The sequence below is a fragment of the Anoplopoma fimbria genome, chromosome 6, assembly GCF_027596085.1.
Source record: "Anoplopoma fimbria isolate UVic2021 breed Golden Eagle Sablefish chromosome 6, Afim_UVic_2022, whole genome shotgun sequence".
In the NCBI taxonomy this organism is placed as follows: Eukaryota; Metazoa; Chordata; class Actinopteri; order Perciformes; family Anoplopomatidae; genus Anoplopoma; species Anoplopoma fimbria.
Window position 1 is genome coordinate 24,168,798 of NC_072454.1, and position 19,353 is coordinate 24,188,150.

Below are 19,353 nucleotides of genomic sequence, written 5' to 3' on the forward strand. Positions count from 1 at the left end.
TGTACCTTGGATTTAATGTATAAGTACAGTACATATTGCACACTCCTGCCATCAGAGCACAAACATGCCCTTGCTCATCAGACCTTGATCAAATAGTTTGTGTTTATCTCAACAGCAGTGCACAGCTCGCAGCACCGCTCTGATACTGTGAGCATTGGTATTAGACTTCACTGCCGGCACTGTTTGTGTCACTCATCATAGAGTCATACACTGAAAACCTTACAGACACGTTATCCTGAGTACAGACATTACCATTACATTATTCTGTATACAAATAGTGTTTGACCTCAGTCTGCTACCAGTCAAGGCTGGAAACTGCTACCACCAAGTGGTAATTTAGAGGATTTATATTTATACCTGGCTGGGAAGAAAGGTCTGAGCTTCTATGTGGCAAAATATGTTATTATAATAATCCAGTCTGCATACCACAAGTAATGGAACTGTCTTAATACTCCTAAATAGATCACATTTCATCACCAATACAGGAATATATGAATGACATTTTTAATATTGCATGGTCTGTCGAACAAGCAAGACACCACAAATTATTCAAAAACAAAACCATAATCCCACATATACATCCACAAAGAGGCTAAAGCTAAAGAAAACTAGTTCAAATGTTTTTTCCAGCAGAATATTTGAAAAGATTATTTTCCAGGTTTCAGGGACAACATTAAACACATCCAAATTCAACCATTTGAGGCTTTTATTAAATCTTCTGAACACCGAAATATTTCAGGGTGATGTCGCTACATTTCATAGAAAATTGACAGTGAGAAATGTACAACGTAAAAGAAAATTAAACTCACTTCTTTCCAAATCAGACAGCTCATATAATTCCTCTTGAGGCCTGAATCTAAACTCTGCAAATAAAGATCTTTGGCTTTTATGTAAGTAAGACATGAGCTATGATTCAGGGCCCCACTTTTGTTTGATATGCATATGCCTTGAATGTTGTTTTGAATTGAATAAAAGCTCGCTTTTGATGGAGCTAACCCTAAAACACACATTGTTTAACATATGTGATGATGACATAATGAACAAGTATCTATTGAACTGCTTGTAAATAATTTAATATTATGCAAATATATTTGTGGTGCTCATCATCAGTGTCTTTACCCCAGAGATACTGAGATTCTTACTAGTTCGGTGTGGAGTGTTATGACCTCAACCGGGCCAACATGATCATCTAAGATAGATCACCTTTTACTAAACTCCGTGATATATGACTGCTGCTCTCACCGATGCAAACTCAGAGGCTCAGAGAGAAGAACACAGTTTCATCTTCGCCTGGCTGCACACGGCCTTGACATGCCATAGCACTCCCTCCACTACACAGCATGTGTGTTCCTGTATGTGTGTCTGTGTGTGTCAGTGTCTCACTTCAGCACACCCTGAGAGTCCTTGTCTAGAGACCTTGAGTGCCAAAAAGCATGGGGGCCCCTCTTCATGGGATAGAGAGAGAGGGAGCAAAAACAAAAAAATAACCCTGAACAGATAAGAAACTTCTCCACCGGCAGGAACGAGCTGTCCTGAACGTTTCCCTTCTTCCACGCTCTGCCTCTGACGTCGACGGCATGTGTAGATAATAACTGTAACACTGTCAACCTAGAATAACCAGACTCTGCACAGGCGTTCCGAGCTATGTGTTTTTCTTTTTTTTTCTCTTCCAGAAAGGCATCTGTTGTGTCCACAGGTGTGTCGGCGTGGCTCGAAACCAAGGAGGGAGGATAAGTGCTGAGTGAGCACAGACAACAGCTACACTGTCTTCCTCAAACATCTTCAAGGTCCCCGTGGAGGGATAAATGGCCAAGAGGAGGTGCCTTCAAGGGAGAGACTCATCTGGAGCTTTACAGGGTAAGTCCTCTTCACACCTCATTCATTTCAGGTACCTATTTGTTCATTTATATTGTTTTAATTGTTGGAAACTACAGAAACATCATCCAAACTTAATGGGACAGTTCACCTTAAAATCCAACACATATATTTTTCCTCTTAACTGTGGTGGTGTTTGTCAATCTAGAATGTATTGGTGTGAGTTACCTAGTTTTGGAGGTATCGTCCGTAGAGATATTTGCCTTCTCTCCAATTTAACGGGACTATATGGCACTCGGCTTCTGGTGCTCAAAGGTCATGATCTCTTTCCAGGAATCAAGACCCGGTTTCTCAAGATAATCCAAAGACCTTGCTGAGAGCAGATTCATGTAGGAACTATTTTCTTTCAACCATTCTCCCTACATGAAACTACTCACAAGGAGGTCTGTGGATTATCTTGAGTAACCAGGTCATCATTTTTGGAAAGAGACTTTGCTGTAGAGTTTTTCAAATGTATTTTTTTGGCCCTTTGACACCACAAGCCGAGTGCCAAATAGTCCTAATATATTCTTGGGAAAGAAGACATATCTAAGGCCGATATCTCCAACACTCGGCAACTCACATCAAAACATTCTGGATTGATAAATAGCACTACAGGTAAGAGGAAAAATATATATTTCCCTTCAAGCATTGTTTTTTTAAAGATAGAATAGTGCATTTCATTTTTATTTGCTGCAATCTTGAACAGTCAAACATCGAAAGAATATTACACGTGTTGTTGGTGCACTTGTGTATCTGACCAGCTTTTTCATCCCTGCCCTCCAGGCTCCAGCGTGCAGCGACAGGGCAACAGGGCTCTTTGCACTCGCTGTTCCTTTTTCCTATGCATATACCTTTTTCAGAAGTAACTTTAAAGAGGTATAGGGCATGGGAAAATGGGGCTGCAGAGGTATTCCACCAGGCAGACAACCATTTCATCATCCTCTCCACATGACAGCTGACCTCAAAGCGCACACACACACACACACACACACACACACACACACACACACACACACACACACACACACACACACACACACACACACACTGACTGAGAAGCGTGTATTTTGACTCACTGACCGCAGGTGATTTTTGTGTTTCTGTGATGCGTTTTTGTGTAACATCATAACTCAAATTTCGTCATATTCCCTCATGATGTGTGTGTGGAGTGAGGTGATGCTGCATTTTTTCTATATTATTGTTGGTTTAAAACTGTTTTCAAATATGTTTGCTTACGAATAATTTGTTTGCTGTTGTTAATTAATAAAGAAATCTTGGCATTAAATACTGGATTCGACATTATGCATTCTGACTTTTTTGATTTTATGTAACAGAGTCTGTTTGAGACAATACAGACATTATTACAGTTTTAATATTTTTATTTTTGCTTGCCCATAAATTATTTAGGGTGGTGGTACACTAGGCAATGTTTCGGGCAACTCTTATGGCCCACAGTACCCAAGAAATTGCCTCAGAATTGCTGCTTTAACCCCATAAAAACAAGAAGTATTGTACAGATTCTACCATTTTTCCTTTCCACTTTTTAGTTTGCTGCTAAAAGTGTTGTCTGCCCATTGTGTCACCAACAAATAGCTTATGATCTACTAAAGCCTCCATTTGTTCCTATATGTTTTCAAGCTTAAAACTGTCAATATACTAAATCATATAATCATCTATTTAGCTCTTAATGAAAAAGATCAAAACAAAAGGCAGTGGTGGATGAAGTACTCAGATCCTTACGTGAAAATACCGACAATATATATATATATATATATATACATACTCCATTGCAAGTGAAAGTTATGCAAAAATCTAAATCCTACTCCAGTAAAAGTGCAAAAGTATCATCATCAAAATGTACTTAGAGTAGCAGGTCTGCATGATATATTGATATAGATTGTTAATGCAAAAGTATTATTTCACTGTTTTAGCTGCTCAAGGTGGAGTTAGTTTTAACTGCTTTATACACACTTTGGACTGACTCTGTGTGATATATTTATATATATTAGATAAGTTGACCTCTTAGGTACAGTTATCTGAATGAAACCATCTGATGAGCTCAGAGAGGAAATATGTGGAAAAAGTTGAACTCATAAACTGAGTCTGAAACGTGAAAAGGAGCCCAACTAGACTCTGCTTTTGAGGGTGACAAGCCAATAGATTAGGGACCCCTGGTTTGATTTTCAGCAATGCATTGTGTTGCATATACGCGTGTGCTTGATGTTAAAATTTAACTTGCAAAGTTACCAAATCACATTTTTCTCTTACTGTAGTTGAGTAGAATAATGCAGTAACATCAAATGGATATTCTCAGTACAGGTATCTGAGAATTACACATTACTTTCCAACACGGACAAAAGGGAACTTAACTTATCAAACCACCAGATATGACTTGTGTTAGTTGTCAGAGTAAAATTCCAAAAACATTTCCGTAACTGACAACCCATTTCTTAATTTGCTATCAAAATCCAAATGCTATTTCTACATGTAGAACACTGTAAGCTTGATTCCATCACTACTATCATCAGTTGATGTTGCAGATCTCATTAGCGTCTGTCTCACTGAACTCGTGAACAACCTTTGGCCTCTCCCCGTCATCCAGCCGTGGCTCCGGTCCGTCTGCTGCCATCCAGCTGCAGCTTCAGCGTGACTGTTAGCACCTCTTCACCCAGCCACTCACCTGCTTCAAAAGGATCAGTGAAACGCTCATTGTCATTCAAGTCACCAAACTGTCTGCCCTCTCCTACAATGGATCATTTATTGATGCTTATGTTGCCATTAGTGCCGGGAACTTTCTCAGTTAATGCTGCAGACTGAGTGGCCTTGCACTGTCTGGTGCTCTGTATAGAGGCGCTGCACAAATGGATGTATGGTCCAGTAAGCCTTTAAATGAATAACGTCCTGCTCATTATAGTAGTTACTCATGCATGGAATCCTAATGTCTCCTTTGATAGTTGTGCCTCCTGGTGGGAGGTGTCAGTATTTATTTTACCTTTTAACTTTACTTGTATATGCAGGGAGTAGGCTGCTTTGAATCAGGTATGTGGCTGCACAGGATAGAAACCTGCCAGAGGAGCTCAGGAAACTGCATATGTCAGTGTCTGATCATCTGCAGCCAGCACATCTTTCCAAACTGCAGAGTGACTCAATCAGTTGACCGTTTAGCTGGAGCCACACTAATGACTTTAACGTGAGGCAATACACACCTCTTGCAGACTCTCGGGCGCCGTTCCTCCGCGTCTCCCAAGTAGGTGCGAAGTGTTCAATCGGGAGACAAAAGAGCTCAATGGATCCCAATGATCTAGCAGTTACCTCGGCTTTGATGTCCCTTTGAAGAGCGAGCACAGCTTGGAGCCATGCCACCGGACGCCAAAGGGAAACATTTGGCCTCCAGCAGCCGGAGATGGCATCTTTTTCAGCCGCTTCACGGGACTGAGGGACAGGCTGGTGATCCATTAAACCACTTTTTTTTTTTTTTTTTTTTTTTTAATACCTGATATGTGCCATATAATATTCTCACAAATAAAAAAAAAATAAAAAAACGTGAGTGTGAGAAAACTGGTCACTTACTGGTGATCATCATGTTCATTAGGCAGTGCCTTGGGAGAAAAGGATGGAGAGACAGAATAAAGCACAACATGGTGTAAACAGGAACTGTTCCTTTTGTTCCTTTTGTTAAAGTTAACATCGACGTTGCAACAGATGGCCAAACACTGAATCACCTGGTTCAGTTATATATCTATGTAGAGCTTCTGTGTTTGTCTTTTTCACATATCACATATCAGACCCAATTAAAAACATGTGAGAATTTCTTCCATATTATTTCAAAGATAATTTACACACAGGGCCCTCTGAAAAATATATTTACTTTATTTGTCAGAACTCGAAATCATATTTGAGATATTGTGAAATGTGCATATTTAATAATGATATAAAACTAGGAGGAAATATTGTCAATATTCCAAGCAATTTTGATTGAAAGACAATGAAGCGAAGAGGCAGTTTGTAGTCTTTAATTATGTTTTATTGTGACATAGAACATATAATATTTGCAAGAAATAAATTTACATTGTTTTAATCACACACCCATCAATATCTACAGTAGTACTTCAGATATATTAAAAGCAATTCTATTCACAACTTTAAAACCCCTCTTTAAGAGAGAGCAATGAAAACACATCTAGATTCTAGACAACATTCTTGGGGTTGGGGGGTCAGCACTCGTATTAGTTGTTGCACTTATTGAATTTGTATTTGTTTACTGCACTTATCCTATTCGTAGTAGTTTGTAGCACTTACTATATTCGTATTAGTCTGTTGCAATTATTGTTTTCGTAGTAACTTGCCTCTGCACTATACTTTTGCTCTGGTTTATGCTTTAAGATGCTTGTTTAAGAAAGGAGATGCACTTATGACTTCTGGTGACTAGTAGTTCTCTTGAATACCTATGTTGAATACACTTCCTGTAAGTCTCTTTGGATAAAAGCGTCTGCTAAATGATTGTAATGTAATGTAATGTAATGTCAGTAGAAGTGTGGAGGCATGAGGACATGGTGGGAGCGGTGCTGGTGCGGAGGAGCGGCGGGCAGGGTCGACCTGTGGAGCGGCTGCAGCTGCGGGTAGAAGCCGCTGGGGAGCTGTCCACTCAGGGAGGGGAGCTGATACAGCAGAGGCGGCCACAGAGAGACCGGGACGGACAGGAACTCAGGGCGCAGGTCCTGGACCTCCCGCTTCAGCTTCATCCTCCTGTTTTGAAACCACGTTTTCACCTGGGAAAATACAAGGCAGCCTTTTAAAGAATGCTCTATTTTCTCAGTTATGAATTATGGTGACAACTAAAAGCACACACCATTACATTACAGTCATTTAGCAGACGCTTTTATCCAAAGCGACTTACAATCAGTAGTATATTACATATCATTCACCCATTCACACACTGATGATCAGTCTCTAACATTCATGCAACATCCAGTCCACACCGATGGCAAGCCTTCGGGAGCAACTTGGGGTTAAGTGTCTTGCCCAAGGACACATCGACTGCCAAAACCGGGTATCGAACCACCGACCCTCTGATTGGAGAACTACCTTGCTCTCCACTACGCCACAGCCGCCCCTACACACCAGGAGCACAACACTAGCCAGGGCAATCGCACCCAAACTAGTGAATATCAACTGTCCCTTAAAGACCTCTGCAATGTCACCAGAGGCGGCCTCCACTGTAACCAGTGTAACCAGTGTAACCAGTGTAGCTTCAAACTCACCTGAGTTTCGGAGAGTCTCAGCTTCTCAGCAATCTTCCTCCTCTGCATGGCACCCAGGTATTTGTGTCTGCCGAATGCATTCTCCAGCTTGCTGATTTGGTCGGAGGAGAACTTGGTCCTCATCCTTCCTTGCTGGGCGGCTTCCCCGTCGCTGTCCTCCCCCACCTCGCTCTCAGAGCCCGAAGTATAACCGCAGCTATCTGAAAGGAAGCACGGAGCGTTTCATTCATTCATCCTGGAATCAATTCACAGACTTGTTGATCTCAGCCCTCAAGGCAAAGTTTATTAGTGAACTCACCGTTTGGCGAGGTCAGAGAGTATTTGCTCCTTGCTCCCTTTATTAAATGAAGCGCTTCATCTTCATAATAACTTTTGGAAAGCCATTCCACAGAGAAGTTTGCCATGTTGTATCCAAGAAGTAGTTTAAAGGTGTGCGTGTTGTTGCCCCTTTGGGTGACTCTTGGCCGCTACATGGAGGAGGGGCACACTTCTTTATTTGCATATGCAAAGGGGTCTCGACGGAACGATAGACACTTGATGGTGGTTGTGATCGAGGTTAATGGAGGCTGGGTTGTGGGTTTTCTCACGTTCATGACTGGCTGAGATGCTCTGGCGCCAGTAAGTCTGGCTGTCAGTTACCTGGCATCTCAGACTTAAATCATCTCTGCATAAAGTGATCCAGGGCCATATCCCCTCTGAATACAGAGCTGTTACCTCAACTATCAGAGGTGAAGCCCAATTCAAAAAAATCTATTTATAGTAGCGTTTGAGTCCTACTGTTCCACTGACCAAATACATTCAGATTTTAAAAGTATTCCATGTTCCATAAATGTCACAGTGCATCAAATCATATTCAGCCACAAGTTGATGTTTTAAGATGTTTTTGAAATATGTGGAGCTAGAAAGTTTTGGCATCGGAAATAAAATATGGCATTGCAAAAGAAAATATTGGCACTTAATATTAGTTTCACTGAGATATAAGCCAAAATATTGTATTTTGACATTTGTACCATGCTGTGCTTGCCCAATCTTTTGGGACAGCTTTGGCGGTGCTGTCACATATTCGACAAGTTGTATTTAATGTATGATGTTTAATATCATTTCGATTTATTTGGTTAAAACATGTATGTATCCTCCTCCTTTCTGGCCGTTCCAGGCAGAGGTAACGTAACTGCAGGAATAGAGGGGCATCAGACACGCAATGCTAACTATATACATTCTATAAAAGTGTATGGCTGTGTATGTCTTTCACTTAAGACAGGTGCTTTTATTTGTCACACATTTGTAGATATGGGGGCTCAATTGATGACATCTGGGAAAGAAGAGGAACTATTCAGAACAACTATGAAAAATCTTCTGTGTGCTGAAGCTCTGGGAGTATGATATTTTTTCTCATAACCAGCTTCATTGTTTGATGTTGTTGAATATTGAAAGCGTACACATTCTTTTTGAATCAGTGGCCTCTTTAACTTAAAAAAGCCATAAAAATATACATTATAGCATGTGAAGAAAAGGTTAAGTATAGCTTGTCGGGGAAAAAAAGGAATATTATTGCATGTTCAAAAAAGTCATAGTATATCAGGTCGAATAAACTCATAAAAAGTCATAGTATAGCATGTCACAAAAAGTCAGAAAATAAGTCATATTATAGCATGTCGAAAAAATTTAAAAAGTCATAGTAAAAGATGTCGAAAAAGAAAAAATGATTAATAGTATGTTGAAAAAAGTCATAGTATAGCATTTCGAAAAAAAGGTCATAGTAAAGCATGTAGAAAAAAGTAATTATGAAGTCATAGTATATGATGTCGAAAATAGTTTAAAAAAGTCATTGTATAGCATGTCGAAAAAAATTAAATAAAAGTCATAGTATAGCATGTCGAAAAATATTAAAAAGTCATAGTGTAACATGTCAAAAAAAGTAAAAAAAAAGTCATAGTATAGTATGTTGCAAAAAGTAAGAATTAAGTCATAGTGTAGATGTGAAAGAGTCAAAAAGTCATGTTATCGTATGACACAAAAAGCCATAGTATAGCATGTCCAAAAAAGATACAGTATAGCACGTTGCAACAAGTCAAAAAAATCATAGTATTGTATGTCAGAAAAAGCCATAGTATAGTATGTCCAAAAATGCCGAAAAAAAGTCATACTACAGTATGTGTTGAAAAAAGCCATAGTAAAAATAAAAGTCATAGTATAGTATGTCCAAAAAAAAGAGCAATGAAATCATAGTATAGTATGTCAGAAAAAGTCAGTAGTGTGGTATGTCAGAAAGTCATAGTATAGCATGTCGAAAAAAATCATAAAAAAGTCATTGTATAGTTTGTCGTAACAAATATTCAAACAGGGTCATAAAAAAGTGTCATAAGTAAAGTGTGTCAAATAAAAACATAAAAAAGACATGGGATTCAAGAATCATTTACTGTCACTCTGCAACACAGGGTTGCACAACGAATTGCAGTCCTATTTTTATTTTCTACGGAAGTTAAAATATGACAAACAACAAAACAAACTTTTTTTTTGCTTATCTTAATCGCAATTTTTGAATTTGTATCAGGAGGAAGGCCAAGAGCAGCAGCAACACATCTTCTTGGCAATATGGTTGACATCTTTACATGAAAAACCCAACATCAGGTAAACATTGTCCACCAACATTGTTGTGTTTAAACAACAACCATCATTAATGTACACACAGAGTCCAACTCCTCTCGTCCTGTCGGAGTCGTGTGCTCATTCCTGGGTTGCCACATTGTAGCCAGATCTCTCTTAGCCTGCCCCGGACATCAGCCAGGAGCAGATTGAGTAATGAACTAGCGTGTCCAAAAGAAAAAAAAACGTCTAAAAAAAGTCATAATAAACTCATTATAGCATGTCGAAAAATGTAATAGTATTGTATGTTGAAAAGATCAAAGTATAGCATGTTGTGAAAAGTCATAGGATGTGTAAAAAAAAAAAAAAAAGTTGTAGTATACCTTGTCGAAAAATAGCATGTTGAAAAAAATCATTAAAGAGTCAATGTATAGCATAGCATGTCAATTTTTTTTATAATGAAGTCAAAGTATGGCATGTCGTAGAAAGTCATAGTATTATCTGTTGAAAAAAGTTATAGCATGTCAATAATCATAAAAAGTCATTTTATATTATGTCGAAAAGTCATAAAAGTCACAGTATAGTATGTTGAGAAAAGTAATGAAAAAGTAGTCGTACAGAATTTGGGAAAAAAAGTGATAAAGTAATATTGTAGCATGTCCCAAAAAAATTATTAAATAGTCACTGTATAGGATGTCAAAAAAAGTCGTAGTACAGCATATTCGAAAAAGCAAAAAACAGTCGTAGTACAGAATGTCGATTAAAAAGTCATAGTATAGTATGTTGTAATAAGTCAAAAAAAGTCAAAAGAATGTTGAGAAAAGTCATAGTATAGCAAGTTGGAAAAACCCCCATAATAAAGCCATAGCACGAAATGTTAAAAAAAAAGTCATGATAAAGTCATGAAAAAAAATCATAGATTAGCATTTCGGAAGATTATTTTTTTTAAAGTCTCAAAAAGACATATAAAAGACATAATATAGCATGTCGAAAAAATTCCTAGTATATCCTGTCGGAAAAAATCATAAAGTCATAGTATAGCATGTCGAAGAAAAATCATAACAGAACACAGTGACTCAATCAGTTTACCGTTTAGCTGGAGCCACACTAATGACTTTAACGTGAGGCAATACACACCTCGGGCAGACTCTCGGGCGCCGTTCCTCCTCTTGAAAAAGAATTAAAGTCATAGTAAAGTGTTTCAAATAAATCCATAAAAAGACATAGTAAAGCAAGTTGAGAATTAACGCTTTATTTGGACCAAACCAGAGTTGGAAAATAGCTGGAACAGTGAAAAGAGATAACCAAGACGGTTTTTATTTGTTTTTATTTTGTTTCTGTTGGGTGTGAATGAACTGTGATATAGATTCAGCAGGGTAAAAATGCTGTGTTTTTCAATGAAATCTGGTGGCTTTGGAGACAGCATATTAATGTATGTTTTGTACATTAATAAAATCTAATAATTGTATTTATTTTTTATTAGGCCTATGTGTTGTAAATATTTTCAATCTTGTACATTGTTTTGAGGAATGTAAAATCAATATTTCTAACTTGAAATTGTAATTTACTGAATTATTCATAATAAAGTTTTTTTAAGAAAACACCTCCATTTCTTTTCTACAACCACACACTCACGAGGCTGTTCCAATGTTTGCTCCAAATGATGGGAAGGGCTCTGCCTTGCGCCTCTGCAGGAAACAGCCGTCTTACCAAGGAAGGATCTTTGACTTTGAGAAAAACAATAAACTGTGACTTTTTTGACATACTTAACTAGATACCATACTGTGACCTTATATGACTTTTGATAAAATTCTATACTATATTATATGTACGATACTATGATTCTTATAGACATTATATACCATATATGTTTTTATATTTTTTCTGAACATACTATACTATGGCTGTCATGAATTATTTCGACATACTATTTTATGACTTTTTACATACCAAATGTTTGTTCCATATGTCCAGTTCTCGTCTCCTCCAGGTCCTTTAAGTCCCTTTGTTCATACAGCAGTCTGACAGAAAACAGACACATGTACACCAACATTAACAAAACATAATGAGTCTCTCCTTCTCATTTAACAAACCCTGCATCACCATGTTTTGCATCAGTTTTCATTGGACATCAAAACCTTGTACAACACAAAACACAGGCAGGTAAATTACGATTATGAAATCACTAAGTGTGTTGTGTAATGATGACAAGGATTTAAATGTGGATAAAAGGTAATCAAATGTGATGCCATTTAAATCGCTGACTAACTCACTAGGATTAAATGGACACCTTCATCGTGATTCATTTGGTAACTGTAACAAATAATAAATCAAAATACAAACCATAAATAAATGAAACATTCATGTTCACGTAGTCAAGTTGTGTAGACAGATATTATGTAATTCCTCTGGATCCATTCTACATCTCCTACAGTCAATAAAAAAAAAAGAGTTAAAACAAATAAATAATCTGAAACAATAATCTACGTATCGAGAGAATATGTTGCTTTACTGGTTTTTCCTTACACTGTGAGTTCGTCCAGTATTGAACTAGGCGGCTAAACTGCTTCTGATGAGCGTCGCCATGGATCCTCAGCTGCTCCTCTAGCATTTTCTGAAGGACGGAGGCACAAAAAAAAACACATCACAGAAAACAATCATTCAAATATAAAATTCATGTCATTTGCCTGATGTATGATCTAAAATGTATATCACTGTATTTTTTGGGGGGGTTGGAGTGATGGTATTATTTAACAGTATTACAAAATTAAAAGGGATACCCAACTCAAAATATGATTCGTCCAAATTTCACTTTATTGGCAATGTAAGGGAACATATCTTCCGCAGGAAAGAATATTTTCTTAAAGGATCTGTTTCTTGGCTCCTAATAAGTATAAAAACTAAGGCATAGGCCTACATGTGTTTTCGGAGGAGGAACCTGCACCATCATTTAAATCTAATGTTAATCACACAGAGTTAGAAGCCTAGGAACAGCCACTCTGTTGTTTCGAGTAGTGAGTGAACTGTATTTCTGAGCAACCTGGATCTCAGCAGTTAAAATATTTGGAAAAAACTTTTCTCTTCACATATGTACTGTTGTTTTACTAAGTTTTTTCGTCTCTTTACACAACAGCCGAACTGGGAATTACATTACTCTTAAAATGAGTTACATCTTTGAAGAAACCGACAGCTGACATTACCTTTTACATCTTAACCCTCATGAAGAAAGATTTTCAAATCACACAACGTAGATGCTGTTGGACCAGAAATGTACAAAAGACACAGTCTGACAGTGAAAATGATACGTTGAAGGCTGGCAGCAGCAGACCCAGAGCAGCAATGCTCTCTCTCTGGAAACCAGATGCATACGTGTCGCTGCTCTAACCTGTTAACAGCCGGAATGAAAAGCGAGAAGATCCACAAATAAACGGAACAGTTGGTGTACCCTGTACGTAACCACTTAGAGTATAAACTGTGTGGGAGTGACGTAGTCAACAAGGTGTTTGATCTCCCTTGTCCTTGTGTGTGTGCTAAAACAAAAATGTGTGTGTTTTGTGTGCAAAACTTAAACATGTGTGTATGTGTTATCACCGTTAAGACGGTATTGCAAAATCCATGTCTGAATGTGACAGGTCTGTTGCTATTCTCCCAACACCTTGTGTTTTTTCTCAAGATACGTTCACACATCCTGTTCAAGGCGGGACTGTCTCCTCATTATTCCGCCCCGCTGTTGTGTATGAGGAGGCTGATTAGAGGTATTGAGTTGCTGAGGTAGTCACAGAACCGTGCTGACATCTGTGTGAAAAGGGACAGCCAGCACGGATTTATATTTTCAGGAAGTGTAAATCTCACTGAATGATGACTGTATGTCCTTTTCTATTACAAACCATATCCTATCATTTCAAGAATTTTCAAAGAGTTTATAACTAAGCTAAAAAGGCCACTGAATTTAAAATATGTTGTATGCTTTGCATAGAAGCATAAAACAAAACTCGTAATAAGAACAAAAAAAAAATGAAAGCACCTGTTTTAACTTGCAACACAACTGATAGTTTATGTTAAAATCATACAACAATTATACACTTTTATAGAATTGATATAGTTAGTTAGCACTATAAAATGCATTGGGGACTAATGTAAACTAGGCTGTTCTACATAATCTGGTATTGTAGGGGAGGTAGTGATGAGAACGTCAGTGGAAAGTTGAGTATTGCATGAATAATAATGACATAAATATCCATGATTTGGACAAACCTGAAGACTCTTCCATAACTCCCACCGACCGTGTAAATGCCAGGCCACCTGCAACCATCTATTCTGTGAAACAAAAATAAATAGTAATAAGAATTTTGAGTTGCATTAATTTCAAGTTGAACCCTATTGCACATATTCAAACCAATTTTCGTGTATGAAATAAAAATTGGATAATTGCACAGTTAAATTATCTTTGATTGCAATTATTTTCCATTAACAGTGTTGATAACTATTACAATACATGTATGCTTGTATGAAAAATGTGTCATTTGGAAAACATTCAACGACGACATCTGTGACATCGGGATCTGGCATCTGCCTACTGTTATAAGAATAATAGCATTCTAGCCAATTGCATCTCATTAAAGAAAAGAGAATTCCTTAAAATAACTTATATGCTGAAATAGTGATAGCCTTGTCTTGAATTGCATCAAGAAGGAAGACAAATGCCAAATGTTTATGCCAGATAAAATGGAGGAATACTTCAATAAAACAGTCATTAATCTATAAATAGTCAGTCAAGATGTTGTCCCTTTACTGGTAGAGGATCTTATTCGAAAGGAGTGGATGTGACTCTGTGCTGATATGTTTTTATTTGTTTACTAGTCTTTGGTGAGGTCTGAGTGTGCCAATGCCAATGTGACTCATTTACACACAGCACTTATTATTTATGCCAACTTGGCATGTTGTCTGTAATATGGTCCAGAATTATTCCAGTAACTTTAATCTCAATGCCATACTTAAATGAGTTACAGAAAAAACAGGGTTGTTTAGCCACTGTAGAAAATATCAATATATATATCCACAAATCTTTAAGACAGTAAACTGATATGCCATTAGAAGTGTATTTATGCTTCCTAAAATTAATTAAACTAATTTATAACCAGTTTGGCGTTTTATTCAACATGTATGGCTTGTAATGGAGCTTCATGGTACAGATGTCCATCATGTCTGTTAGTAGCCTACTTTCTCTGCACAATGGGTTGTTTTTTAAAATCTATTAACCTCTATAAATCCATTGCGCAACTGTGACGCACTTGAGCACAGACTCAGAAAGAATGCAATAGAGCTATCCATGCCATGACGCACTGGCAGTTTGGGAAACGCATATTATGGAGCAGAAGACAATGCAGGCTAATAAATAAAAAATAAATTTGATGTGCAGAAAAGCACAGAGGGGTTGTGAGGTTGCTTTTACAACAGTCTGATGCTGGTTGCACAAAATGTAACCAACGGATCTGCGCAAATGAACTCCAGTTAGAGACTGCAGATGGAACAGATAGGTTACCTAAGAGCTTTGAAGCCATCTGAAGGCAGACAGTGGTTTATTCTGCCTTGCTGGCATCTGGATGAAAAATCCTGCTGTAGAATAAATGTATTGGCATATATTAATGAATGTTTTCCAAACGTCATTCCTGTACATGCAGCTATAACAGCATGTGTCATCATATTTTCCAAAGAGATATTGGCAAATAGAAACGATGGAAAAGCATCATAAGCCCCGGAATTCAGTGAGTTATACATAAAAATCCACATTCAAATTGAAAAATACATCTGCAAAGAGTGTAAAAATCAAATACTTGTTATATCCTGTGTTTTCATTGCCAACTATTATTTTCCATGCCCAGACCTACTGTCAATGCTCTAGCTCCATGAACATTTTAAAACTTTCCTTTTTATTCAAATGAAAATGTCTCATACCTGGCTGTCAAATGTGTGATTGGCTTTTCTACAGACAGGAGCGCCCGGCTGTCTGAGCACCGAGAAGCCCGGTGATGAAGCCTTTGTTTCGGTGATACATGGTGGGTGTGTCCGCAGTGAGAAAGTGAGAAAGTTCCGTTTGATCTCTGTTGACCCATTTGAATGAGACATTTGCTTAGGAGCCTCTGGCCAACTTGCCCCCCCCATGCAGCAGGTAACCTGTAATGGCTCAAAGCACAATGGTGATTATATTGGTTTTAAATATACGTTATTTAAGCTACAGCAGGGTTGTGTTAATAGTACAATCAAATATTTCACAGCAAGATGTATTTTGACTGGAAAATAAAAATGAAAAGAAAGTTTTGATCCAAAATAAAGTGGAAGAAAACTGGCCCCCTGTAGACCTTCTTGCACATGTTTGACCTTTTGATTATCCTAACAGTGCGTCTATCTCCAAATCCCATCCCATAATCACGCATTAACCGCAGGCCTCAGACTTCAAACGCACAGATCAGATTCTTTGGCCACACAGGACCCCAGACTTTCTGGAGCCAGACCGGAGGGCTCCTGTGGTAAGTGTGAACTCATCAACGAGCGGCTTAATTAGGACTAATTGTTGGCCTTGATCTCCCTGTTAGCTGGCGTCTGAAGTGCAGAGATGGGGGACAAAGCGCATATGAAAGGCAGAGCCTGTCTTTGTTGACAGGTAGGGGGGGGGAAATCCCAATGTCTGTATGAGAGGCGCAAGAAGAATTTAGTGACCGGAGCGTGTTTTTTCTTTCAACCTCTGTGATTTGTGATTTGATTATGATTTCTTTGAATTGATTGGTGTGGCCGGGCTCTGGCCTCTTATCTTATATATTATAGAGATCCATACAATGAGTTGTGATAAAGGTCAACTCCCATCTCCATCTCCATCAGTTCTTTCTTCTAACCTCCAGCCTCAAGATGAAAGACGGGATGATCTATTCATGTTGAACTAATCCTGCAATAGAGATAATATCATCACCTTTATCTTGAAGATATCCAGTGGTGTTGTAGCATCTAATGGCTTGTGTAAGCAGCAAATAAAACACAAAGTCCAGTGCTGCAGTATAGAAGATAGACTTTATTCAACGATAAATAGACTCTTTTTTTTGGTAAATTATAAATACAACTTATATATATCTCCAATATAATAAAAACAAATCACACATCAAATAAAACAACTCTGGATTGCACTTTGGATTCTAAGTGTTTCGGTCGGAAAAGTCTCTGTTTGACAGTGTTTTCAGTAATAACGTTGGTTGCGGATCATGAGAGGAGGAGGATTGTGGTGGTGGTGGTGGTGGTGGTGCTGAGGACGCATCTGCTGCTGCTGGAGGACCAGCTGCGGGACGGGGAGCGGGTAAAAGGCCGGGCTGGTGGCGGGATAGTGGGCTCGCTGTCCGGTCACACTGTGGTACTGGTGGACCAGAGGCTGGAACAGCACCGGTGGGATTTGGGGAGCGAGGTAGTCTTGAAACTCTCGCTTCAGCTTCATCCTCCTGTTCTGGAACCAGGTCCTCACCTGAGAGCAAGCAAAGAAATAAATAAAGTTTAGTATCCAGAGTAAGGCAGCATCAGTGAATCTGTTATTACATTGATTTCAATTCAGTTTATTTTGTATAGCCCAGAATCACAAATTACAAATTTGCCTCAGAGGGCTTTACAATCTGTACACATGCACATCCTCTGTCCTTAGACCCTCACATCCTCTGTCCTTACACCCTCACATCCTCTGTCCTTACACCCTCACATCCTCTGTCCTTACACCCTCACATCCTCTGTCCTTAGACCCTCACATCCTCTGTCCCCTCACATCCTCTGTCCTTAGACCCTCACATCCTCTGTCCTTAGACCCTCACATCCTCTGTCCTTACACCCTCCTCTGTCCTTACACCCTCACATCCTCTGTCCTTCCCTCACATCCTCTGTCCTTACACCCTCACATCCTCTGTCCTTACACCCTCACATCCTCTGTCCTTACACCCTCACATCCTCTGTCCTTAGACCCTCACATCCTCTGTCCTTAGACCCTCACATCCTCTGTCCTTAGACCCTCACATCCTCTGTCCTTACACCCTCACATCCTCTGTCCTTACACCCTCACATCCTCTGTCCTTCACCCTCACATCCCTCACATCCTCTGTCCTTACACCCTCACATCCTCTGTCCTTCCCTCACATTCACAGGAAAAACTCCCCTAAAAACCCCTTTAACAGGGAGAAAAAAGGAAGAAACCTCTGGGAGAACGACAGAGGAGGGATCCTTCTCCCAGGATGGACAGAATGCAATAGATGTCATGTGTACAGAATGAACAGCATAACAGAGATACAACACATTCAATGTATATGACATAAATGATTCATATAATAAGACTACTTATAATAACAGCAATTATTACAGTAGAATTATAGCCATGGAAATAGGGATATCAATGTGACTAATAATACTATTTTAAAGGGGTTTGCTCTTCTCACCTGAGTCTCTGTGAGGTCCAGCTTCTGCGCCGTCTTCACTCTCTCTCCGGCGTCCAGGTATTTGTGCTTGTTGAAGATCTTTTCCAGTCTGCTGATCTGGTCCAGGCTGAACTTTGTGCGGACGCGACGCAGAGGAGAGTCCTTCTCCACGGAGAGACCCTCATCCACGGAGAGACCCTCATCCACGGAGAGACCCTCATCCACGGAGAGACCCTCATCCACGGAGAGACCCTCATCCACGAGACCCTCATCCACGAGACCCTCATCCACGAGACCCTCATCCACGGAGAGACCCTCATCCACGGAGAGACCCTCAGAGGAGGCCGCCTCGCTTTCGTACCCGGAGGAATAACCACTCATTTCTGAAACTGGGGGAAAAAAAAACTCTGGTTAAAAACACTGCTTGTGCGTAAAAGTCGCATTGTTTTTTAAAAAAAAGTTATGATTTCTAGTCTGCTACTATAATTCTTACTGTGCATCACCAATAAGTATTAATAAAAAAATCCCAATGTCTGTATGAGAGGCGCAAGAAGAATTTAGTGACCGGAGCGTGTTTTTTCTTTCAACCTCTGTGATTTGATTATGATTTCTTTGAATTGATTGGTGTTTTCTTCTTGATATTATAGAGATCCATACAATGAGTTGTGATAAAAGGTCAACTCCCATCTCCATCTCCATCTTTCTTCTAACCCCCAGCCTCAAGATGAAAGACGGGATGATCTATTCTAACTAATCCTGCAATAGAGACAATATCATCACCTTTATCTTGAATACTTACTTGGTGAGGCACAGTTGGCTGGGTGGAAAGGTGAGGCCAGGCTGGAGTCCACTGGCCTGGCTGCTTTGGGCTTTGGCTGCAGGTAACCCTTGCCAAAGGTCGGAGGACGTGGCTGCACCATGCAGGGCACGTGGGGCCTGCAGGTCGGGCCGGAGCCGGTCCCAGCTCCATGGTCCTCGGCCATGTGGAGATGATGGCTCTGGGCCAGCCAGTCCACGGAGAAGTATTTCACCATGCTCAGATGTCAGGGAGGGAGTGAGAGGTCTGCAGCCTCGCTTTGGGGTCTGGGGACAGCTTTTATAGCACCTTGGCCCCCTTGGCTGCAGCGATTTGCATATGTAGAGGCCCCTTGTTAACGCCAGATCGATCCCGATGATTAGGGGTTAATGGCTCGTTATTGAAGTCTTTACATATC

At 39.3% G+C, this 19,353-nt stretch overlaps 1 protein-coding gene across 1 annotated transcript; it reads right to left on the reverse strand.

Annotated features, from left to right (window-relative positions):
• Positions 1-6,380: 6,380 nt before the first annotated feature.
• LOC129092774 (homeobox protein vent1-like) lies at positions 6,381-19,173 on the reverse strand. Its single transcript, XM_054600789.1, has 6 exons — positions 18,939-19,173; positions 18,464-18,528; positions 18,161-18,337; positions 17,004-17,208; positions 7,119-7,318; positions 6,381-6,626 (listed from the first exon to the last, which is right to left on the reverse strand). Exons 1-6 carry the CDS (start codon positions 19,171-19,173, stop codon positions 6,381-6,383), a joined length of 1,128 nt encoding a protein of 375 aa, XP_054456764.1.
• Positions 19,174-19,353: the final 180 nt, after the last annotated feature.

What these genes read in the sequence shown, in the direction of transcription:
- LOC129092774 (XM_054600789.1), bottom strand. Translation starts at nt 19,173, where the DNA reads ATGGTGAAATACTTCTCCGTGGACTGGCTGGCCCAGAGCCATCATCTC. An exon ending in CCTCCTCTGAGGGTCTCTCC is followed by an intron (nt 18,338 to 18,463) that starts GTGGATGAGGGT and finishes TCCGTGGATGAG; the next exon opens with GGTCTCTCCGTGGATGAGGG. An exon ending in CCTCCAGCAGCAGCAGATGC is followed by an intron (nt 7,319 to 17,003) that starts GTCCTCAGCACC and finishes GCTTCCTTTCAG; the next exon opens with ATAGCTGCGGTTATACTTCG.